The sequence below is a fragment of the Manis pentadactyla genome, chromosome 3 (genome assembly GCF_030020395.1).
Source record: "Manis pentadactyla isolate mManPen7 chromosome 3, mManPen7.hap1, whole genome shotgun sequence".
Classification (NCBI taxonomy): domain Eukaryota; kingdom Metazoa; phylum Chordata; class Mammalia; order Pholidota; family Manidae; genus Manis; species Manis pentadactyla.
The window spans coordinates 114,936,039-114,959,635 of NC_080021.1; the positions used below are offsets into that span (position 1 = coordinate 114,936,039).

Genomic DNA, 23,597 nt, shown 5'->3' on the forward strand with positions numbered 1-23,597 from the left:
AATGTGGTTATTACATTCACCCGGGTTATCGTGTCCTCCCCCATACCCTATTGCAGTCAGTGCCCAACAGTATAGTAAGATGCCACAGAGTCACTATTTGCATTCTCTGTGTTACATTGTCTTCTCCATAATCCTTGTAACATCATGTGGGCCAGTCATAATACCCCTCAATCCCCTTCTCCCTCCCTCCCCACCTCCCCTCCCTTCCCTCTCCCCCACCCCTCCCCTTTGGTAACCACTAGTCCCTTCTTGGAGTCTGTGAGTCTGCTGTTTTGTTCCTTCACTTTTGCTTTGTTGTTATACTCCACAAATGAGAGAAATCATTTGGTACTTGTCCTTCTCCGCCTGGCTTATTTCATTGAGCATAATATCCTCCAGCTTCATCCATGTTACTGCAAATGGTAGGATTTGTTTCTTTCTTATGGCTGAATAATATTCCATTGTGTTTATGTACCACCTCTTTATCCATTCATCTACTGATGGACATTTAGGTTGCTTCCATATCGTGGCTATTGTAAATAGTGCTGTGATAAACATAGGGGTGCATATGTCTTCTTGAATTTGACAACTTGTTTTCTTTGGGTAAATTCCTAAGAGTGGAATTCCTGGGTCAAATGGTATTTCTATTTTTAGTTTTTTGAGGAACCTCCATATTGCTTTCCACAATTGTTGAACTAGTTACATTCCCACTAGCAGTGTAGGAGGGTTCCTCTTTCTTCACATCCTTGTCAGCGTTTGTTGTTCTTAGTCTTATCAATACTGGCCATCCTAACTGGTATGAGGTGATACCTCATTGTGGTTTTTATTTGCATTCCCTAATAATTAGTGATGTGGAGCATTTTTTCATGTGCTTGTTGGCCATCTGAATTTCTTCTTTGGAGAATTGCCTCTTCATATCTTCCGCCCATTTTTTAATTGGGTTATTTGCTTTTTGGGTGTTGAAGCGTGTGAGTTCTTTATATATGTTGGATGTTAACCCGTTGTGGGTATGTCATTTACAAATACATTCTCCCATACTGTAGGATGCCTTTATGTTCTGTTGATGGTGTCCTTTGCCGTACAGCAGCTTTTTGATTTGATGTAGTCCCATGTGTTCATTTTTGCTTTTGTTTCCCTTCCTCAAGGAGATGTGTTAGGAAGTAGTTGCTCATGTTTATATTCAGGAGATTTTTGCCTATGTTGTCTTCTAAGAGTTTTATGGTTTCATGACTTACATTCAGGTCTTTGATCCATTTCGAGTATACTTTTGTGTATGGGGTTAAACAATAATCCAGTTTCATTCTCTTGCATGTAGCTGTCCAGTTTTGCCAGCACCAGCTGTTAAAGAGGCTGTCATTTCGCCATTGTATGTCCATGGTTCCTTTATCATGTATTAATCGACCATATATGCTTGGGTTTATATCTGGGATCTCTAGTCTGTTCCATTGGTCTATGGTTATGTTCTTGTGCCAGTACCAAATTGTCTTGGTTACTGTGGCTTTGTAGTAGAGCTTGCAGTCAGGGAGCATAATCCCTCAGCTTTGTTCTTCCTTCTCAGGATTGCTTTGGCTCTTAGGGGTCTTTTGTGGTTCCATATGAATTTTAGAACTATTTTCCCTAGTTCGTTGAAGAATGCTATTGGTGTTTTGATAGGGATTGCATTGAATCTGTAGATTGCTTTAAGCAGGATGGCCATTTTGACAATATTAATTCTTCCTATCCATGAGCATGGGATGTGTTCACATTTATTGGTATCTTATTTAATTTCTCTCATGAGTGTCTTGTAGTTTTCAGAGTATAGGTCTTTCACTTCCTTGGTTAGGTTTATTCCTAGGTATTTTCTTTTTTTGATGCAGTTGTGAATGGAATTGTTTGCCTGATTTCTCTTTCTGCTAGGTCATCGTTAGTATATAGGAATGCAACAGATTTCTGTGTATTAATTTTGTATCCTGCAACTTTGCTGAATTCAGATATTAGATCTAGTTTTGGAGTGGATTCTTTAGGGTTTTTTATGTACAGTATCATGTCATATGCAAACAGGGACAGTTTAAACTTCTTTCTTGCCAATCTGGATGCCTCTTTATTTCTTTGTGTTGTCTGATTGCCATGGCTAGGACCTCCAGAACTATGCTGAATAGAAGTGGGGAGAGTGGGCATCCTTGTCTTGTTCCTGATCTTAGAGGAAAAGCTTTCAGCCTCTCACTGTTAAGTATAATGTTGGCTGTGGGTTTGTCATATATGGCCTTTATTATGGTGAGGTACTTGCTCTCTATACCCATTTTGTTGAGAGTTTTTATCATGAATGGATGTTGAATTCTGTCGAATGCTTTTTCAGCATCTACAGAGATGATCATGGCGTTTTTGTCCTTTTTTGTTGATGTGGTGGATGATGTTGATGAATTTTCGAGTGCTGTACCATCCTTGCATCCCTGGAATAAATTCTTCTTGATCCTAATGGATGATCTTTTTGATGTATTTTTGAATTCGGTTTGTTAATATTTTGTTGTGTATTTTTGCATCTATGTTCATCCGGGATATTGGTCTGTAATTTTCTTTTTTTTGTGGTGTTTTTGCTTGGTTTTGGTATTAGAGTGATGCTGGCTTCATAGAATGAGTTTGGAAGTATTCCCTCTTCTACTCTGGAGAACTTTAAGGAGGATGGGTATTAGGTCTTCACTAAATGTTTGATAAAATTCAGCAGTCAAACTATCTGTCCCAGGGGTTTTGTTCTTAGGTAGTTTTTTGATTACCAATTCAATCTCTTGCTGGTAATTGGTGTATTCATATTTTCTGTTTCTTCCTGGGTCAATCTTGGAAGGTTGTATTTTTGTAGAAAGTTGTCCATTTCTTCTATCCAGTTTGTTAGCATATAATTTTTCATAGTATTCTCATAATTCTTTGTATTTCTGTGGTGTCAGTAATGATTTTTCCTTTCTCATTTCTGTTTCTGTTTGTGTGTAGACTCTCTTTTTTTCTTGATAAGTCTGGTTTAGGGGTTTATCTATTTTGTTTTCTCAAAGAACCAGCTCCTTTCATTCATTTTTTTCTTTTATTCTTCTTGATTTTATTTACTTCTGCTCTGATCTTTATTATGTCCCTCCTTCTATAGACTTCAGGCCTCATTTGTTCTTCTTTTTCTAGTTTTGGTAATAGTGAGTTTAGACTGTTCATTTGGGATTTAGACTGTTCATCATTATCCATTCAGTCTTTTGATTGGTGCATTCACATCATTTAGATTTAGGGTGATTATCAGTAGGTATGTACTTATTGCCATTGCAGGCTTTAGATTCATGGTAACCAAAGGTTCAAAGGTAATTTCCTTACTATCTAAGAGTTAACTCACTCAGTATGCTATTACAAACACAATCTAAAGGTTCTTTTTTTTCCCCCTTCTTTTCTTCCTTCTCCATTCTTTATATATTAAGTATCATATTCTGTACTCTTTGTCTATCCCTTTTTATTACCTCTGGTGACAGCTATTTAACCTTAGGAACACTTCCATTTATAGTAGTCCCTCCAAAATATGCTGTAGAGCTGGTTTTGGGAGCTAAATTTTCTCAGCTTTTGCTTATCTGGAAATTGTTTAATCCCTCCTTCAGATTTAAATGATAGTCTTGCCAGATAGAGTATTCTTGGTTCAGGGCCCTTCTGCTTCATTGCATTATGTCATGCCACTCCCTTCTGGCCTGTAAGGTTTCTGCTGAGAAGTCTGATGATAGCCTAATGGATTTTATTTTACTTTGTATGTGATCTTTTTTCTCTCTCTGACTGCTTTAATAGTCTTTCCTTATTCTTGAGCTTTGTCACTTTAATTATTATATGTCTTAGTGTTGTCCTCCTTGGGTCCCTTGTCTTGGGAGATCTGTGCTCTTCCATGGCCTGAGAGACTATCTCCTTCCCCAGATTGGGGAAGTTTTCAGCAATTACTTCCTCAGAGACACTTTCTATCCCTTTTTCTCTTCTTCTGGTACCCCTATAATGTGAATATTGTTCCATTTGGATTGGTCACACAGATCTCTCAGTATTCTTTCATTCTTAGAGATCCTTTTTTCTCTCTGTGCCTTAGCTTCTTTGTATTCCTCTTCTCTAGTTTCTGTTTCATTTTGTCGTCTCCTTCACCATATCTAATCTGCTTTTATTACCCTCCATTATGTTTCTCAACGATTGGATCTCCATCCTAAATTTGTCCCTGAGTTCTTGAATATTTTTCTGTACCTCCAGGAGCATGTTTATGATTTTTATTTTGAAATCTCTTTCAGGAAGATTTATTAGTTCAGTCTCACTCGACCCTTTTTCTGGTGATGTTGAGGTTTTGCTTTGAACCAGGTTCCTTTGACGTTTCATATTTGTATGTGGCGCCCTCTAGTGCCCAGAAGCTCTACTCTCTCTAGCTCCTCAACCCCTGCAGCAATGTTGGGAGTTGCAGGGATGTGTGCTGGTGTCTGCCAGGAGGAAAGAGCTGTTTCTTGCTTCCCCGCTGCTATGCCATTCTCCACTGCCTGAAGCAGTGGCTGAACACACAGGTGTAAGCCTCTGTGCTTTGTGTTTATAGCTGCTGTAGGCGGGGCTTCCCTCTGTCTTGCCTGATGCCAGGGCAGGGTTTGCCAGTTTGCAAGACAGGTGCGGGCTGGCCGGGAGGAAGACGCAGCAGGCTGTGTATTACGGTGGAGGGCCTTGGAGCTGCATAGCCAGCCACGGGGTTGAAGCGCCTGAAGATTGTGGAAGTTCCCAACCTGCTGGACAGAGTGCACCTGGAAATTTTGTCTACCTGTCCTTTCTCCTGAGCAGTAAGCTTTGTGCAATCCTTGCCTCTTTAGCTCCCCTCTCGCTTTTAGGAAGTCTCTCAGACTGCCCACTCAGATCAGCCAGATATGGATCCCTATTTTCCACAAGCAGCTGGAATCTCAGTCTCTCCAGGTATTCTGCGTCTTAGCTTTCCATCCCCACTAATCATCAGAGCACCATGCAATGTGGGTTTGTTCTCCCATAGCACATCTCCAGGGCTAGGTGTTCAGCAGTCCCAGGCATCTACTCTCTTCCCGCTCTGTTTCTCTTCCTCCCACAGTTGAGCTGGGGTGGGAGAAGGGCTTGGGTCCTGCTGGGTCATGGCCTTTGTACGTTACCCTGTTGAGTGAGGTCTGTTCTTTTCTCAAGGTATGTGCAGGCTGTCGGAGCCTTCTTTCCTGTTGCTCTTTCAGGATTAGTTGTGTTAATTGTATTTTTGTATTATATGTGGTTTTAGGAGGAGGTCTGTGTCTCAATTCTCACGCCACCATCTTTAATCCCCGAAAATCCCATGCTAATAATTTTTAAGTGTTACAGGTAGTAATAGTCATTGCCTTATTTATTTAATTACAAAATGGAAGTATGTAATTCTGAAACTCAATGTCTAGTATAAAAGGTTAGAGTAGGCATCTTCTCTCATTCATCACATCCTTAGCCCATACTGGGGGTGCTTCATGGTGCCTATGGAGATTTGTATTTAAGCTGTTGTCATTTAGGTAGGTTGTTATTGTGGCCATAAAATAACCTTGTTATTTTATGAAGACAAATAATTAAGTTCTACAGAATATGGTCCCTTTATTCTAATAGAAGCTCTGTTTGAGTGTATAGTTGACACATAATTGTGCTTCAGGCAGCATTAACAGTAAACAGCATCATACTTAGGGAATCAGACATAGGTATGGTTGAATCACTGCTATCCCAAGTTTTGTGATTTAAAGCAAATTACATAATCTATTTTGTTCAATTTTCACACCTATGAAATTGGAATGTAAAAATGCCTGCTTCATTACTCTAGTCAGTAATACATTTATTGTGTTCCCTTCTGTTTTCTTTCTACCTTGTAATATTAAATAATAGTGGGTTAGATGCCTGGCACATGGAAGTTGCTTATTTGTTCACTCCATTTTCCTCTATTCCAGTAGTTTTTTTCAGCCTTATCTCTTTTTTATTTAGAATCAACATCAGGAGACAAATCTGTGTCACATTCTTGCACAACTCCTTCCACATCTTCTGCCTCTGGACTGAATCCCACATCCGCACCTCCAACATCTGCTTCAGCAGTCCCTGTTTCTCCTGTTCCACAGTCACCAATACCTCCATTACTTCAGGACCCAAATCTTCTTAGACAGTTGCTTCCTGCTTTGCAAGCCACACTGCAACTTAACAATTCTAATGTGGACATATCCAAAATAAATGAAGGTAAGTTTTCATTGTAACACTTTTTTTTTTTTTCAGTTAAGGTATCATTGATACACAATTTTATGAAGGTTTCATGTGAGCAGTGTTGTGGTTTCAACATTCAGTTACATTAGCAAGTCCTCACCCCAGCCATTGCAGCCACTGTCTGTCAGCATAGTAAGATGCTGTAGAGTCATTATTTGTCTTCGTGCTGTACTGCCTTCCCCGTGACCTACCTATATTGCTATATTGTGAGTGCTGATTATAATGTCTCTTAATCCCCTCCTCCCTCCCTCATTGTAACAATTTTTAAAAATTAATTTGCACTGTGCAAACTATGATTAGTATAATACCAATTTATGAATTTTTTTTTTTCATTTTGAAGTTCTCATTTGAACTTCATTCTTTGAAATTTATATCCCCTGTAGTGTAAGACCCTTGGTACTGTAATTTGGATTTTTCTGTTTATTTTTCAAGAACTTGGCTATGTACCTGGTAGCTACTAGAGATAAGCTGTTCTATCTGCTTAGTGTATATGATATATTTTTTTAAAGTAAAGACAGCATTTGCTAAAATTAATATAAAAGCACTTTTAATTTCTAGCATAGTTTGAAAAACCTCATATATATGGGTAAGTTATTATTTGGAATATCTAAAATATGCTAATTAGTGAATAGAAATTTGGGTAGTTCCCTTAAAATACTTGAAAAAAGTTTCTGAATAACATTTTGCTCTATTTCCTAGTTGATTTGCATTGTTAATTCCAACTTTGTTGTTGAGTGTGCTACTAAAGTATTTAGCCACTTTAAAGAAGTCTGAGTAAAATGTTTAATTTATAAGCCATTCAGATTCAAATATTAAATCCCAAGAGCATTACAAAATTTTCTGTTAAGAGTAATCAATTTCTATTTGTGTACATTTTCATTATTATGTATTATTAAATAGTAGTGTCAAGTGGTTAAGTTTTTTATCCAAAAAGTGGAGCTTTCTTAGGCTAATTGGTCATTAATATACTTTTCTGTGTTTTGATTTTTAAGACAACCATGCTATTCCCTTGTTTGGTACATAAAAGTGTCTTACTAGGCAAAGTAGGGCTTTTAAACAGTTCAAAGAAAGGATAGCATGCTAAGAGAATGTCAATAATAAAAGATCTTATGCTTCAAAAATACATGGTATTCCTAAGTACCCAGCTTTTTCATATCCATTTTTAAAAGATAATTGGAGTGGGCGTTAATGTAGGGTTTTAGTGGTCAGCTTGTCTAATAAAGCAGTCGCATGAGCTAGCTACCATTTATTCAGTTAATACCATGTAGTAAGTACTGTACCTACATAGGGATAGTTCCTGGTATAATCAGACAGTTTCAGTGAACACTGTTTACTATTTTGTAAATTTCTCAGAGTTTTATCTGAACACCTAAAATTTAGTGTAAAGGAAACTCTTGTTTTCCTTTGTTATAGAACTATTAAATTCCTTTCCCTCTGCCTCAGATCATTTACATCTCTAGATCCATTTTATTATTTCCATCTTCTAGACTTAATTTTGACAGTCCTAGTTTCAAGTGCTCCATTTTTTTCTGGGTTCTTTTTGAGTTTTCAAGTTGTTACTAATGCCACATATGCCTCTGTTTTTATTTGAATTTAAGACATAATATATTTTTAGTTCTTACAGCAGCTGTGACACAAGCCTCATTGCAGTCTATAATTCATAAGTTTCTTACTGCTGGACCATCTGCTTTCAACATAACTTCTCTGATTTCTCAAGCTGCTCAGCTCTCTACACAAGGTATTCATATTCTTAAATATTTCTAGAATTTTGTCTTGATTTGGGGGAGGGGAAAGAATAGATTTTTTTTAGTCTTTGAGGAGATTAGCCTTAATAATTATTTTGTTTGATTTTTTTTTTAAGACTAGTATACAGTAGCATTTTTTTTTTTACCTTTTTAGATGAAGCAAGCTTTGACATTTATCTTGCAGTATTGCCACCAAATCTGTAATACATATTTAATTCAAATTTTAACTTACTGAAATAGTTTACTCCAAAGCTGAATGTAAACTGTGATATATCTTTAGTCTTTGTGAAATCTTTTTTTTTTTTCCACAAAGTCTTTGTGAATATATATATTTTTTAACAGTTGAAGTTTGGTTCAGGTTGGTGTTAGATGGTTTTTGATTAGAGGATACAGAAAGAAGTGCTCAAGTCCTGCCTTGAATTAGCTATCCAGCTTCTCCATGAAGCTATCAGTGGAGAGATACACAAAGGAACAAAAGGGAAAAATGAAAGGGTCACTTTGACTTGTCCTCCAGCCCCAATTCAGAAAGCTGGTAAATGAAGCAAGAAAATCTGGTCTAAAACTGAAGTATCATAGTGAAGAAACTTTTAATAATCCCCTGAATAGCTTTAGGAGACAAGAGACTGAGGGGGATAACCAGGCCTAAATGTAGAATAAGAAAGAAGAAAGGACGGCAAGGATGCCTTCCATGTGAGAATAGGTTTGGGCTTACCTACTTGATCCAACCCAAGAAAGGGTTGTAGGGATGTCTACTGGGTGTGCTTATCTCTGACACACAAGCTCATTTAGCTTTGTGTTCCCAGTGAGTATCTCAGATTCTGACTTTTTCAGTTACATGTTCTCTCTCTGTGGTAAAGGACGTGCGGAGAGATGCAGAGATCTGCCCTACATATATTACAGGGGTTTTTGGTTTCTTTGAAATTAAGTGCTTTACTCTTTCACAGCCCCACCATCTAATCAGTCTCCGATGTCTTTAACTTCCGATGCATCATCCCCAAGATCGTATGTGTCTCCAAGAATAAGCACACCTCAGACTAACACAGTCCCTATCAAACCTTTGATCAGTACTCCTCCTGTTTCCTCACAGCCAAAGGTATGTCTCTTTTGAGGGAAATTTGGGGGAAAACTGCATACTTTTGGGATAATAAGTTTAATAATGTTTTAGTCTATACTGTAGAACAAGTCCTCTTTGAAAATGGAGTAGTGGTAGAGTGAGTGACAGGTGAGTGAGAAGAGATTCAGGCTAGAATCTTTCAGTTACTTGAGCAGTTGAGGAAGGAATTGCATCCGTGCTACTTCCTGTGCACTGACTCTTCTTTCTTGGTTTTGGGATTTGTGACGTGGAGAATGGAGTAAAGAAGGGTCTATTGAGTCTTAATATTTGTAGAATTTTCAGAGTCTAGAAGATATGAGAGAACATGTTTTCCAGTGAGTTTTCCTCCATACTTTTATTTCAGAAATGAGTTAGTTTCTGTGCTCAGAGCTTTGTATGTTATTATATTTAACTTTCACATCCTAAGAATCGACTGCTGTTAGCCTCATTTAATAGATAAGAAAATTAAACCTTTGTTTAAATCTAGTCTTTGTAATGGAGTCAGATTTGAGACCTAGGTTTTGTGAATACAGAACTCCCTTTAAGTTTCACTGCCTGTGTTTGTTCAAGCAATATCTTTCATGGATGGTTCCTCAGAGCAGTTAGAAAATTGCTCGTCTATTCTTACTGGGCTGTAAACAGAACCTTAACAATGCTGTGCTCAGATTTTGTACCACATCATTTGAGTCTTGCCCACAAACTCAAAAGCAAAATACTAGCTATACTCATTCTTTGCTTTGTAGCCTACCACCAATAAAACATGGAGCAACTGAGAGCAGCCTTACACAAGTAGTGATTTATTTTTTTAATGGTGAATGTAGGAGGAAATTCATTTTACTTGTTGTAAAACACTGGACTGTTTCAAACTTCTGGCCAAAGAATGCTTTATTTCAAAGAAAGTCATAAGGAAAAGACTGAAAATAAAAATGCATTAAAACATAGCTTGAAGTTGATGGTAGGCCAGCTTTTAGGTCTTACTGGTTCATCGCTTCCTTAGGTAAGCCATTTATCTATGCATGTTTTAGAGTCAGTCTAGACTGATCTTTAAAATTCTGAGTTAAAATTGTTCGTTATGTGACTCCTTGTTTGCCTGTATTTTGATAGGAGAAGGATTGTGAGTTTCAACAAGAGACCTTATTCTTAGAGTCTAAAACATCTTCAGAGTGGTATCCTAAAGAGTACCAATTGATGACTAAAAGTTAAATAAGTGGAGTGTTAAGTTTTGCAGTCAGTTATAAAATTAGCATTTCAGATCTCTTAAGCAGATGGCTCTCAGTTTTTTGCATTCAGAAACTTTTTCAAGTTTTTTTAAAAAGTGGATTTTCAATATTATGTAGATCTTATTAAAAATGTTCATTAAAAAAAATGTGTTCTTTTTATTCAGAAGTAGCCAGGCTAACCAGATTTGTTGAGGAGAATATTAATCACAAAAAACAAAAGAAAATAAAACTGCTGCTGGAGGATGTGACTTAATCACACTTGGCTCTGTCTGCCTTTGTACCTTAATTTGGGACTTAACATTTAAAACCGCTTGTCTTTTCTCTGTGGCATCTGAATGTGAATAGTGTTTGTGTCTCCCCACTGGTAATCATGGACCTCTTAGTCTACCTCTAGGGAGTAACATCTCTTTGAAGATGACTCAAGTTGAATTTTGTTTGGGCCATAGGTCAATCTCTAATAGGACATTCTATACATTCTTTGCATATGTGGTTGAAATTTGAGCAGCTTTTTTTGTATGATGTGATAATATTTATTTTTATTGATATATAAGTAACAATACATCAGAAGAAGTATTGCAGTGTATTGGGAAGAAAACTGGGCTCAAAATCAGGAGAACTGGTTTTGTAATGCTCATGAACTAAGAAAATAATTTTTATGCCCTGGGCCATTTTATAAAGAAATTAGAGCTAGGTCTTAAAACTAGACTCTCTATGACTACATGGCTTTTGGGAAGGAAACTTATTTGATTCCACTTTTTAAAATTTGTAGATTTTACAGTGCTTAAGATTATTAACTAGATTTGGAGGGGTGTAGGTATTTGGGGCCTAAATGACAATAATTTACACAGTGAAATACGTATTACTAGTATTAATCTTACGAAACAAAACTAGGGCAACTATTGTTAAAAATTACTGAGGAATAGAAATAGTAGGGAAGTTGGATTGATGGAACTTACACTTTTATCTTGTTCCCATGCTATTTGCCCATGTGATAGAAGCCTGTCTCACTAGAGTTTGACATTTCAGGTTAGTACTCCAGTAGTTAAGCAAGGACCAGTTTCACAGTCAGCCACACAGCAGCCTGTAACTGCTGACAAACAACAAGGTCATGAACCTGTCTCTCCTCGAAGTCTTCAGCGCTCAAAGTAAGTTGATGTGTATTGAAACAACATTATTTTTTCTTTAATACTGCATGCTGCATTGTTCAAGCATTATATATGTATGATATAAATTTGACCTTGGAAGAACCCGTGATAGCCTAACTTAGTATTATGTATTATAAAAATTTACAGAGGTTCATCTAATCTACAAGTAGATTGTTGTCTCAGTAGTGAGGCCCAGTTACTTTGAAGAAAGTGGCTGTTTAGAATTTCACTTAGTGGACTATAATGAGAGTAACAGTATGTGATACTTGTACAAAGAGGGCACATGATTTCATAATACTTTTCTTTGTTGTAAATAATATCATTTTTAACCACCTCATTTTTAGATTTGAGTGTACTGATGAAGCCAAAATTCTTTATGTCTAAAACGTAGGCCAATATTTCCCAACTGGTGTGTCAGGCTTTCCTGTTAGCTTCAGCTCTGACTATGAATTGCTTGTCAGGGCTGTATTGTGTTGTCACTTCTCTTTGTTAATTAACAAGTACAGCTTTAAATTATTTTTACTTGATTGGTTTTCCTATTTTTATTTCTTGCTGTAGGGTGGCAAAATAATTCAATTGTTGTTTTTATTTTCTAAATGAGCATTTTAGAACTTGTACACCAAATGAGAGTTGTCCTTTCAAAATAATCACCTTGGGAAGCTGTCCACTTACTCCAGCAATGTTGCCATTGATCAGAACATTTTTGGGAAATGCTTCTAAATTGTTTTTAGAGGCTGCAGTATTATTTTAAGTATCCTCAGTGATGAAAACTCTTCATCCTCTGGGAGATTTAGTTTTTGGAAATAACTGAAATTCGTTCAGAGCCAAGTTTGGTGAAGCAGGTAGGAAATCAACTTGGGTGATTAAATTTTTGTTTTTTACCACCATATCCCCAAATCCTAGTCCAAGCTGTACAGTTTTAAAAGAAGATAACCAGCCTCAGAGTGTTAATGTTTTAGTGGTCCTTGCCGCTGAACTCATAATTGTTATCCAATAAAATGTCTATATTTTGCTTCATGTTATCACGCTCTGATGAAACGTTTTGTTCTGATGTTAAAAGTCCAGTGATACATTTCTTCCCGTCCTTATCTATATGTACTTAGGATACATATTCAGGTGTGCCTCTATCTACAACTGTAAAAATGTGACCATTTCTTGCCAATAAGTACATACCTATCGATAATCACCCTAAATATAAATGGTCTGAATGTACCAATCAAAAGACATAGAGTCACTGAATGGATAAAAAAACAAGATCCAACTATATGCTGCCTAAAAGAGTCTCACCTTAAACTCAAACACAGACTAAATGTGAAGGGATGGAAAAAGATATTTCATGCAACTAATATTAGGAGAAAAAAGCAGGTGTTGCAGTACTAGTATCAGACAAAATAGACTTCAAAACAAAGAAAGTCACAAGAGACAAAGAAGGACATTAGATAATGATAGGGGTCAATCCAACAAGAGGATATAACCATTATAAATATCTACGCACCCAACACAGGAGCATCTATATATGTGAAACAAATACTAACAGAAATAAAAGGGGAAATAGAATGTAATGCATTCATTCTAGGAGACTTCAACACACTACTCCAAAGGACAGATCAACCAGACAGAAAATGAGTAGGGACACAGAGGCATTGAACAACACATTAGAACAGATGAACCTAACAGACATCTACAGAACTCTACACTCAAAAGCAGCAAGATACACATTCTTCTCAGGTTCACACAGAACATTTTCCAAAACAGACCACATACTAGGCCACAAAAAGAGCCTCAGTAAATTAAAAGATTGAAATTGTACCAACCAGCTTCTCAGCTCACAAGAGTATAAAACTAGAAATAAATTGTACAAAGAAAACAAAAAGGCTCACAAACACATGGAGGCTTAACAACATGCTCCTAAATAATCAATGGATCAATGACCAAATTAAAACAGAGATCAAGCAATATATGGAGACAAATGAAAACAACAGCACAATGCCCCAACTTCTCTGGGACGCAGCAAAGGCAGTTCTAAGAGGGAGGTATGTAGCAATCCAGGCCTGTTTAAAGAAGGAAGAACAATCCCAAATGAATAGTCTAAAGTCACAATTATTGAAACTGGAAAAAGAAGAACAAATGAAGCCCAAAGTCAGAAGAAGGAGGGAGCTAATAAAGATTAGAGAAGAAATAAATAAAATTGAGAAGAACAAAACTATAGAAAAAATTAATGAAACCACAAGCTGGTTTTTTGAGAAAATAAACAAAATAGATAAACCCCTAGCCAGACTTATTAAGAAAAAAAGAGAATCTGCATACATAAGGAGAATTGGAAATGAGAAAGGAAAAATCATGATGGACACCACAGAAATACAAAGAGTTATTAGAGAATGTTATGAAAACCTATATGCTAACAAACTGGATAACCTAGAAGAAATGGATAACTTTCTACAAAAATACAACCTTCCAAGACTGACCAAGGAAGAAACAGAATCTCTAAACAGACCAATTATCAGCAATGAAATTGAATCAGTAATCAAAAAACTACCCAAAAACAAAACCCCCAGAAAAGATGAATTCACCACTGAATTTTATCAGACATTTAGAGAAGACATAATACCCATTCTCCTTAAAGTTTTCCAAAAGATAGATAAGGAGGGAATACTTCCAAACTCATTCTATGAAGCCAGCATCACTCTAATACCAAAAACAGGCAGAGACACCACAGAAAAAGAAAACTACAGACCAATAACCCTGATGAACATAGATGCAAAAATACTCAACAAAATACTAGCAAACCAAATTAAAAAATACATGAAGAGGATCATACACCATGATCAAGTGGGATTCATCCCAGGGATGCAAGGATGGTACAACATTCGAAAATCCATCAACATCATCCACCACATCAACAAAAAGAAGGACAAAAATTTTCCATGATCATTTCCGTAGATGCTGAAAAAGCATTTGACAGAATTCAACATCCATTCATGATAAAAACTCTCAGCAACATGAGTATAGAGGGCAAGTACCTCAACATAATAAAGACCATATATGACAAACCCACAGCCAACATTATACTTAACAGTGAGAAACTGAAAGCTTTTCCTCTAAGGTCGGGAAAAAGACAGGGATGCCCACTCTCCCTGCTTCTATTCAGTGTGGTACTGGAGGTCCTCACCACAGCAATCAGACAACACAAAGAAATAAAAGGCATCCAGATTGGTAAGGAAGAAGTCAAACGGTCACTGTTTGCAGATGACAAGATATCGTACATAAAAAACCCTAAAGACTCCACTCCAAAACTAATAGAACTAATATCTGAATTCAGCAAAGTTAAAGGATAGAAAATTAGTACACAGAAATCTGTTGCATTCTTATACATTAATGATGAACTAGCAGAAAGAGAAATCAGGAAAACAGTTCCATTCACAACCGCATCAAAAAGAAGTAAATACCTAGGAATAACCTAACCGAGGAAGTGAAAGACCTATACCCTGAAAACTATAAGACACTCTTAAGAGAAATTAAATAGGATACTAATAAATGGAAATTCATCCCATGCTCTTGGGTAGGAAGAATTAAAGTAGTTAAAATGGCCATCCTGGCTAAACTGCAGATTCGATGCAGTCCCTATCAAAATATAGCATTCTTCAACGAACTGGAACAAATAGTTCTAAAATTCATATGGAACCCCCAAAGGCCCCAAATAGCCAAAGCAATCCTGAGAAGGAAGAATAAAGCAGGGGGCATCTTGCTTCCCAACTTCAAGCTCTACTATAACGACAATTTGTTACTGACACAAGAACAGACCCAGTGGATGTCTGGACCAGTGGAACAGAATAGATAGTTCAGATACTAACTCAAGCATATATGGTCAATTAATATACGGTAAAGGAGCCATGGACATACAGTGGGGAAATGACAGCCTCTTCAACAGCTGGTATTGGCAAAACTGCTACATGTAAGAGAATGAAACTGGATTACTGTCTAACTCCATACACAAAAGTAAATTTGAAATGGATCAAATACCTGAATGTATGTCATGAAACCATAAAACTCTTAGAAGAAAATATAGGCAAAACTCTCGAATATAAACATGAGCAACGTCTTCATGAACATATCTCCCTGGGCAAGGGAAACAAAAGCAAAAATGAACAAGTTGGACTATATCAAACTAAAAAGCTTCTGTCCAGCAAAGGACACCATCACTAGAACAAAAAGGCATCCTACAGTATGGGAGAATATATTCATAAATGACAGATCCAATAAAGGGTTGACATCCAAAATATACAAAGAGCTCATGCACCTCAACACACAAAAAGCAAATAACCCAATTAAAAAATGGGCAGAGGATCTCAACAAACACTTCTCCAAAGAAGAAATTTAGATGGCCAACAGGCACATGAAAAGATGCTCCACATCGCTAATCATCAGAGAAATGCAAATTAAAACCACACTGAGATACCGCCCTGCACCAGTTAAGATGGTCAACATCCAAAAGACAAACAACAACAAATGTTGGCAAGGATGTGGAGAAAGGGAACCCTCCTTCCTACACTGCTGGTGGGAATGGAAGTTAGTTCAACCATTGTGGAAAGCAGTACGGAGGTTCTTCAAAAAACTAAAAATAGAAATACTATTTGACCCAGGAATTCCACTCCTAGGAATTTACCCTAAGAATACAGCACCCCATTTTGAAAAAAACATATGCACCCCTGTGTTTATTGCAGCACTGTTTACAAAGCCAAGAAATGGAAGCAACCTACGTGTCCATCCGTAGATGAATGGATAAAGAAGTGGTACTTATACACACGATGGAATATTATTTAACCATAAGAAGAAAACAAATCCTACCATTTGCAACAACATGGATGAAACTGGAGAGTGTTATGCTCAGTGAAATAAGCCAGGCTGAGAAAGACAAGTACCAAATTATTTCACTCATATGTGGAGCGTAAGAACAAAGAAAAACTGAAGGAACAAAACAGCTGCAGACTCACAGAAACCAAGAATGGACTAACAGTTACCAAAGGGAAAGGGACTGGGGAGGATGGGTGGGAAGGGAGGGACAAGGGGGAAAAGGGGACATTATGATTAGCAGATATAATGTAGGGGTGGGGGGCACAGGGAAGACTGTATAGCACAGAGAAGACAAGTAATGATTTTATAGCATCTTATTACACTGATGGACAGTGACTGTAATAGGGTATGTGGTAGAGACTTGATAATGGGGGGAATCTAGTAACCACTATGTTCATGTAACTGTATATTAATGATACCAAAAAAAATGTATCTAGGCACAAATCAATATTTAAATTGTTTTGTAAAATCAAATATGTGGAAAAAAATGTGACCATTTCTTAGTAAGCGTTGTTAATAGTGTTTGTGGTGTACAAAGTCAACAGGTTGTGCTGTCACATTTGTAGATCCCTGTTACTTTAAATGTGACTCTGACATTAGTGTCAAAGGATTCTTTTGTTCCTAAAAAGTGAATTAAGGAATACCTGGTAAAATTTACTTTGGATTTTAATTTCTATTAATTTGGTGTTAAAATAACAGATTTTTCTTAGGAATTTGGTTATCTTTTAAGTCAGTAGAAGATACTGACAGACTATTTCCTCCTGGATCCCTAGAAACAACTTTTAAACATAATCCACATTCAATTTTGTTTTCTAGCAGCCAGAGAAGTCCATCACCTGGTCCAAATCATACTTCTAGTAGTAATGCATCAAATGCAACAGTTGTACCACAGAATTCATCTGCCCGACCTACATGTTCATTAACACCTACGCTAGCAGCACACTTCAATGAAAATCTCATAAAACATGTTCAAGGGTGGCCTGCAGATCATGCAGAGAAGCAGGTACGTTACATGATTCACTGCACATGTTTACCTGTGGATGGCTAACAAATATGTAACTTGGTTCTTCTTTTAGAAAATCTAATCTGGACCATTGAATTCACTCAAGCTATATTTCAAGTAATTTCTAATAATACTATAGTCATTTTATAAAATAGTTCATATGTACTTACAGGGTATTCATGTCATAACTTCTTGTGGTTTCACATGCAGTGCTTTAATGTAGTACTGCCATTATCAGGTATTCAGCATTTAGCTCTGTGCAAGTGCTTATGTTTCTTTTCTCTACTTCTTTGCAAACAATGAAGATAATGTGTTTTTCCATCTTAACAAAGGAAGCCCTTAGGACTAAAATAGATGATACTGAGGTCACTCAGTTAATGCAGTGTTTTGCAACTCAAAACCAGTGTATTTTTCCCCCTCAGCCAGCCACTCTTGACAGTTTTGAAACCTGTTAGTACTATTAATCTAATGACTCTCCTACTAGACTGACAGCTAGAAGTTAGGAAACCATTTTGTTTTGAGATGAGAGACCTTAGGACATTGCAGTTAGTGCCATTGGCTTCTCCCCTTTATCAGATAACTGACCATTGATGTTCTATAAGTCCACAGAGATAGTTGTATGTCTCATGATGCAGGAATACCGTTAAGCCCTTTTATCAAGTGTTACACCTCAACTTTGCTTTGGCTGACCCAGCATCTTTTTTTTAGCCACAAATCATGAGTCCTTTTACCCTAGTGCTATATTATTCTGAGATTGTAAGTACTGTTTTCTGAAGAAACCTGAAGGGGAAATCTGAAAAATATCTTCCAACACTAGAGATGTTTTTTTTTTAAAGAATCGTTTTCCCCCTTTGATTCACCAGAATTTTGTTTATTTTAAGGAAAAGGATTGTGTAATCTTGGTATATGTTCTACTCAGAAATGTAATAATGTTTTATTTTTTGTATGAGACTGGAACTCATCTTTTATATGATTTTCACTTCTGTAATTATAGGCATCAAGATTAAGAGAAGAAGCCCATAACATGGGAAGTGTTCACATGTCAGAAATTTGTACTGAATTAAAAAATTTAAGATCTTTAGTCCGAGTATGTGAAATTCAAGCAACTTTGCGAGAGCAAAGGTAAGTTTTTTGCTGAAATAAATTTTTATGTCCCTTACTATTGTAGATCTATCTTAAATGAGACTGAGGACATAAATTTCATTACTGAAATTTAAAGTTCTCGATATATTGTGTCATGTCCCATAACACTATAACTGCATTTTCATAATTTAGTAATACTCCTGGTGAATGGTAGTGGCATCTCTAGATGGTATCTTAACCCATGGTTAATGCTGCATTAGCCTTTTTTTCTTACAACTCTATGAGGTATAGTAATAAGTACTTAAAAGTGAAATGTTGACAGCAGCTTATTACAAAGGTCCTCTTGAATTGAGGGTAGCACTGTACTATTGAGGTTACTTAATTTCAGGGCACTATATACATTGTCCTTGCCATCACCATTAGATCTCTTGGAAATTACAGTAAGAATTTAGTCATCCAGCAAGTTTAATGATACATACCTGTTTTCTTAATTGTTTTCACCTAAACTCTTGTTTCATATTTTTAATCTGATATTCTACTCAAGTTAGGATATCTGCGTCCTTGTAAATAGTATAGATACTTTTTTAAATGCTTATTACAAAGTCGAGGACAAACCTGGTTTCACATCCTGTGTAGATAAGCTACTAGGTCACAGATAGAATTAATCTTGTCATGAAACCACAAATATTTAGTAAATATGAGTTTGGGATTTACATATAGTAACCTTAGAAAGTGAGTTTTTATCTAACCTTTCAAATACTAAAAAAAATATTTGGAGGTACATCTTGAATATCAGCTGGAATTTGTTTACTCTAGGATTGCTCTGAAAGTAATTGTAACGTACATAAAACTTGATTTTTGCTTGATAGATGATTTGACTTTTAGGAAAGTATACTACTCTTCCTTGCAACTTAACTGGAACAATGTACACAAACACTGAGCCAGTATATGATTATGCCTAATTCACTGGTACAGGCAATAAGTGGCATATTTCACAGAAGAGAGAGGTCAGAAGAGTTCATGGAACTCTATTTATGAAGTTTGTGTTTTATTTTTTGTGTTAAATGTACATGTCAATTTCACTTTAACTTGGCTTCATCCTTATGAACTTACATTTTTACATTGAGAATTTTTCTTCAAAACAATGAGCCCCTTATACCTGTTTATTCTATACTTGATATATTGTGACCCAGAAAACAGACAATACAGGTCTATCTCATGCTTAGTATCTAGACTTTTTCAGTGTGTTGTGTTTATGATGATAAAGAGAACAACAACAACAAAATCATTCTTATATTCAGATTAATTGTTGAGAAATTGTTAGAAAACCAGGAAACATTCTCACTTTTGTGATCCTAATACTTTAATATATACCTTATATCCAATGTTTATTTTGTCTTAATTCTAATTGGTTATTATTTTGTCTTATTAGTAGTTCTCACTGTTTGGTATTTTTGTAGTTAAAAGTTTGGATTTTCCTTTTAAAAAAATTAATGTGAACACAGGTTCTGATACCTTCTTTTGTTTTTCAGGATACTATTTTTAAGACAACAAATCAAGGAACTCGAAAAACTAAAAAATCAGAATTCCTTCATGGTGTGAAGATGTGAATAATTGCACATGGTTTTGAGTACAGGAACTGTAAATCTATTTAGCCCAATCTTAACATTTTTGAGCTGCATTTAAGTAGACTTTGGACCGTTAAGCTGGGCAAAGGAAATGACAAGGGGATGGGGTTTGTGAGTCAATTCAGGGGAAAGATACAAGATTGATTTGTAAAACCCTTGAAATGTAGATTTCTTGTAGATGTATTCTTCACATTGTAAATATGTTTTGTAGAGTGAAGCCATGGGAAGCCATGTGTAACAGAGCTTAGACATCCAAAACTAATCAATGCTGAGGTGGCTAAATACCTAGCCTTTTACATGTAAACCTGTCTGCAAATAGCTTTTATAAAAAAATTCGGGGGGGTTAATTTATCATTCAGAAATCTTGCATTTTCAAAAATTCAGTGCAAGCGCCAGGCGATCTGTGTCTGAGGATACGATTTTGAACCATATGGGCAATGTACAAAGTATCATGAAACAACTGTTTCCACACTTGCACCTGATCAAGAGCAGTGCTTCTCCATTTGTTTTGCAGAGAAATGTTTTTCAATTCCCATGTGTTCCATTTCCCTCTGAAATCCTTGATCTGATTTTATCCATTTTTTTTTAAGGCTCCTCTTTCTTAAGGCACTGTTGCTATGGCACTTTTCTATAACCTTTTCATTCCTGTGTACAGTAGCTTAAAATTGCGGTGATTGAGCATAACCCACTTGTTTGTATAAATTATTGAAATCCATTTGCACCCTGTTGTAAGAATAGACTTAAAAAAAGTACTGCTGGGCATGTGTGCTAAAAGTACATTGATTGCTCAAATATAAGAAAGTGGCCCAATGAACATGGTTGTGGGAGGGAAAGAGGAAACAAAGCTAGTCAGATGTGAATTGTATCTGTTGTAATAAACATGTTATAAAACAAACAAAAATTGTTATTTTTCTTTTCCTTCGGTCAGTGCATATTAGAATTTGAACTACTGGGGATTCTTTATGATAAAGAACTATTCTTGTTGAATATTTATACTTAATTGAAATAATTCCTTAAGAGAGGTTTGTTTAAAGCAAAGTAACACGAAATTGTGTAAAAGATATTTAATGAAATATGAAATTCAACAAGAATGATTAAGTCACTTCCCAAGTGGTTGTCATTTGTTAAACCCTGGTTTACCTGTCTTGCTGTTATGACATTTCATTTTGAAGGATGTTTGTGTTGTAGCTAACTGTTCAAGTCTGGTGCTGACTGCTGTTCTTAGCCATCACAAAATGCTAAATTTGTGTAATTGGAGCTTCCTGTTGTTATCTGGAAATGGTGGGAAAGCTCAGCTTTGTATATTGTTTCCTAAAGTATATTAAAATAAAAAAAGAAACTTATTGCTACTATAAAATCACCTTGGCTTTTTTTTTTTCCTTTGCTAAAATATTGGTCACATGACCATAGCATGACATTGCCAGTATTAAATCCACAAGGGTTTCTTTATGCAGAAAAATATTTTAATTTAAAAATCTTTGACTTACCCAATTTAAGAGACTTTTTTCCCTGTTGAGGCAGATCTATTCATGTGCTTTCAGAACTGCCAGCACCAAGGGCTTATTTTGTGATGGTAGACATTAATGTTACTACATTCTGGAATACTAAAATTTTAAAACTGCTCTTATGCTTTAAGCATATTTAAAGTATAGAAGATGATAATGTTCAGGTTTTCAATAAATTTTGAAAAGTAAACTGTAAGCAATAGTATGGGTATTTACTAAAATATAAAAATGTTCCAGTGTAATTAGGAGGAATTAAAATCTTATACCAGAAGCTGAGTTTTTAAAATTGTAACATGAGAATACTTTTAAAATGTTAAGACAAATGTCATAAAATATCAGTGAAATGTTCGTACCTGTGAGATTGTTAACATTTGCTGGACTTGATGAGTGCATGTAAACAAAACTCAGAAAAACTGTTAAGCTAGGGCCCTTCCTGATGCAGTCCTGTGTCTTGTCTGGAAATAAGTGAGCAATTTGTGATGTAGGAGGCAGATGTTTTCTGGTCAGATGGCAACTTGTGATTTAAGGTAAATTTCAATTGATTTGCTAATAGATCATTGATCTATGTCACCTTATTCCTTTGCTTTAAAAAATGTTCACACCCCTGAATGAATTGCTCACATACATATAGAAGAAGATGCCTAATTTGAAATGCGAATTTTTAAACATAAAATTAAAATTTTTGTGGAAATATTTTTACAATATTTGGTTCACGTACTATCCTGTAGTAAATTATCTTAAATATTGCACTTTAATACATGGTATCCAGCTACTAACGTTCTTGAGGTAACCTGGGTATGTTTATTAAAACAGGTATAGTATCTAAGAAAATACTCTTTTATCTAGTTGGCCAGTTGCCATGGCTTTGAACATGTTATCTAATTTTGATGGGGACCTTGGTTCAGATAATTTGAAAATAGATTATATGAAGAGCCCCTAGGAAACCTCAGGTTTTTAAATTTTTTTCTGTTTTAAAAAGGACATTAGTAGTCTTAGATTCAAACCTTAAAAACTGATACTGAAAAAAAATATTTTGTGAAGGTGGGTCTGTTTGAAAGTCTTTCCTCTGAAGAACCAGCTTCCCAACCTTTTTTCCCTTTTTTTTCTGCTTAGTGTGATTAAGTCTTAATTTTTAAACTTGGACTATAATTCCATATTTTAAGCAGCACCAGAAACTCCAAGCTTCAGCCCTTTATAAAACATTGTTTCTTTTAGGTCCAGATGAATGGTTTTGTCTTCTGAATTTTATATGTGTGTTTGACACCTGTAAAATCTTGGAAAAGAGGTGCTTATAAAACTTTGCAAAGGATGAATTGTGTTACCCATTTCAAAAACAATCTTGTTCTATTTAAACACAAGCTTAGCTTCAAGGGATTTGTTTCAAAGGGGAGGGGGCAGGGCAGAAATCAAGCCAGAACTACTGTAGTTCAGGACTTAAGTTACTGTACTTAGATGTGGGGTTTGAATATACAGATTTCTTTTCAATACCTGTAAATAATGGCTATATTCTTGTATTTGTACTGGAGTGTACAAAATGACACTAAAAAGTAATAAATATGTTTTGACTATATTGTGCAGTTATTTCAGAACAGTCTTTTGAAAGCCTTAGAATGCATAATTTGCATTTGAGTAAGAATAAAATACCAGATTACTGCTAAAATTTTGATAGCAGTGTCACATTTCAGTTTCAGTAGTCTCAATATATTAATTGAGATTAATTCTTTAAGTCGTGTTACAATTTGCTACCTTTTCCTGATTTCTGAGCTTTGGATGTGCCCTGAAGTACAACCTGCCTAGGTGATCTGACCTGGGCCCTTGGCTTTGAGAATCCCACTCTTAGGTCAATTTCACCCAAATCATCCCCAGTCCTGAGCTCTTCTTAAGCACCCAGCAGTTAGTTTAGATGCTTCCCTTAACATGGCAAATTCTGTAAAAAAAGAGAGCTCATGCTTCAGACTATTTGCCAGTGTTCCCATTTTCAGTAATTGACCCTTTCATTCCCAGTGTTGCTCAAAAACCCAGAGGAGTCGTATTTTATTACTTTTTCTAATACTATATAATATACTCAAATCTATCATCAAGACTCACAAGCCCTGTGTCTTCAGAATGTTTTGGGT

The 23,597-nt window shown here is 35.9% G+C and overlaps 1 protein-coding gene across 8 annotated transcripts in view; it reads left to right on the forward strand.

The window, feature by feature from the left end:
* WAC (WW domain containing adaptor with coiled-coil) overlaps positions 1 to 23,050 on the forward strand; it is a 96,465-nt gene extending 73,415 nt beyond the window's left edge. For 6 of the 8 annotated variants that reach the window (XM_036912268.2, XM_036912266.2, XM_036912273.2 and 3 more), the window contains 7 exons: positions 5,938 to 6,183; positions 7,823 to 7,945; positions 8,897 to 9,045; positions 11,292 to 11,410; positions 17,078 to 17,264; positions 18,259 to 18,386; positions 19,880 to 23,050. In XM_036912268.2, the coding sequence (XP_036768163.1) occupies positions 5,938 to 6,183; positions 7,823 to 7,945; positions 8,897 to 9,045; positions 11,292 to 11,410; positions 17,078 to 17,264; positions 18,259 to 18,386; positions 19,880 to 19,949 (1,022 nt within the window). In that variant the 3' untranslated portion in view covers positions 19,950 to 23,050. Of the gene's footprint in view, positions 1 to 5,937; positions 6,184 to 7,822; positions 7,946 to 8,896; positions 9,046 to 11,291; positions 11,411 to 17,077; positions 17,265 to 18,258; positions 18,387 to 19,879 lie in introns of those variants that run through there. The other 2 variants (XM_036912267.2, XR_008996396.1) reach the window with 2 other exon arrangements.
* The last annotated feature ends 547 nt before the right edge of the window (positions 23,051 to 23,597 follow it).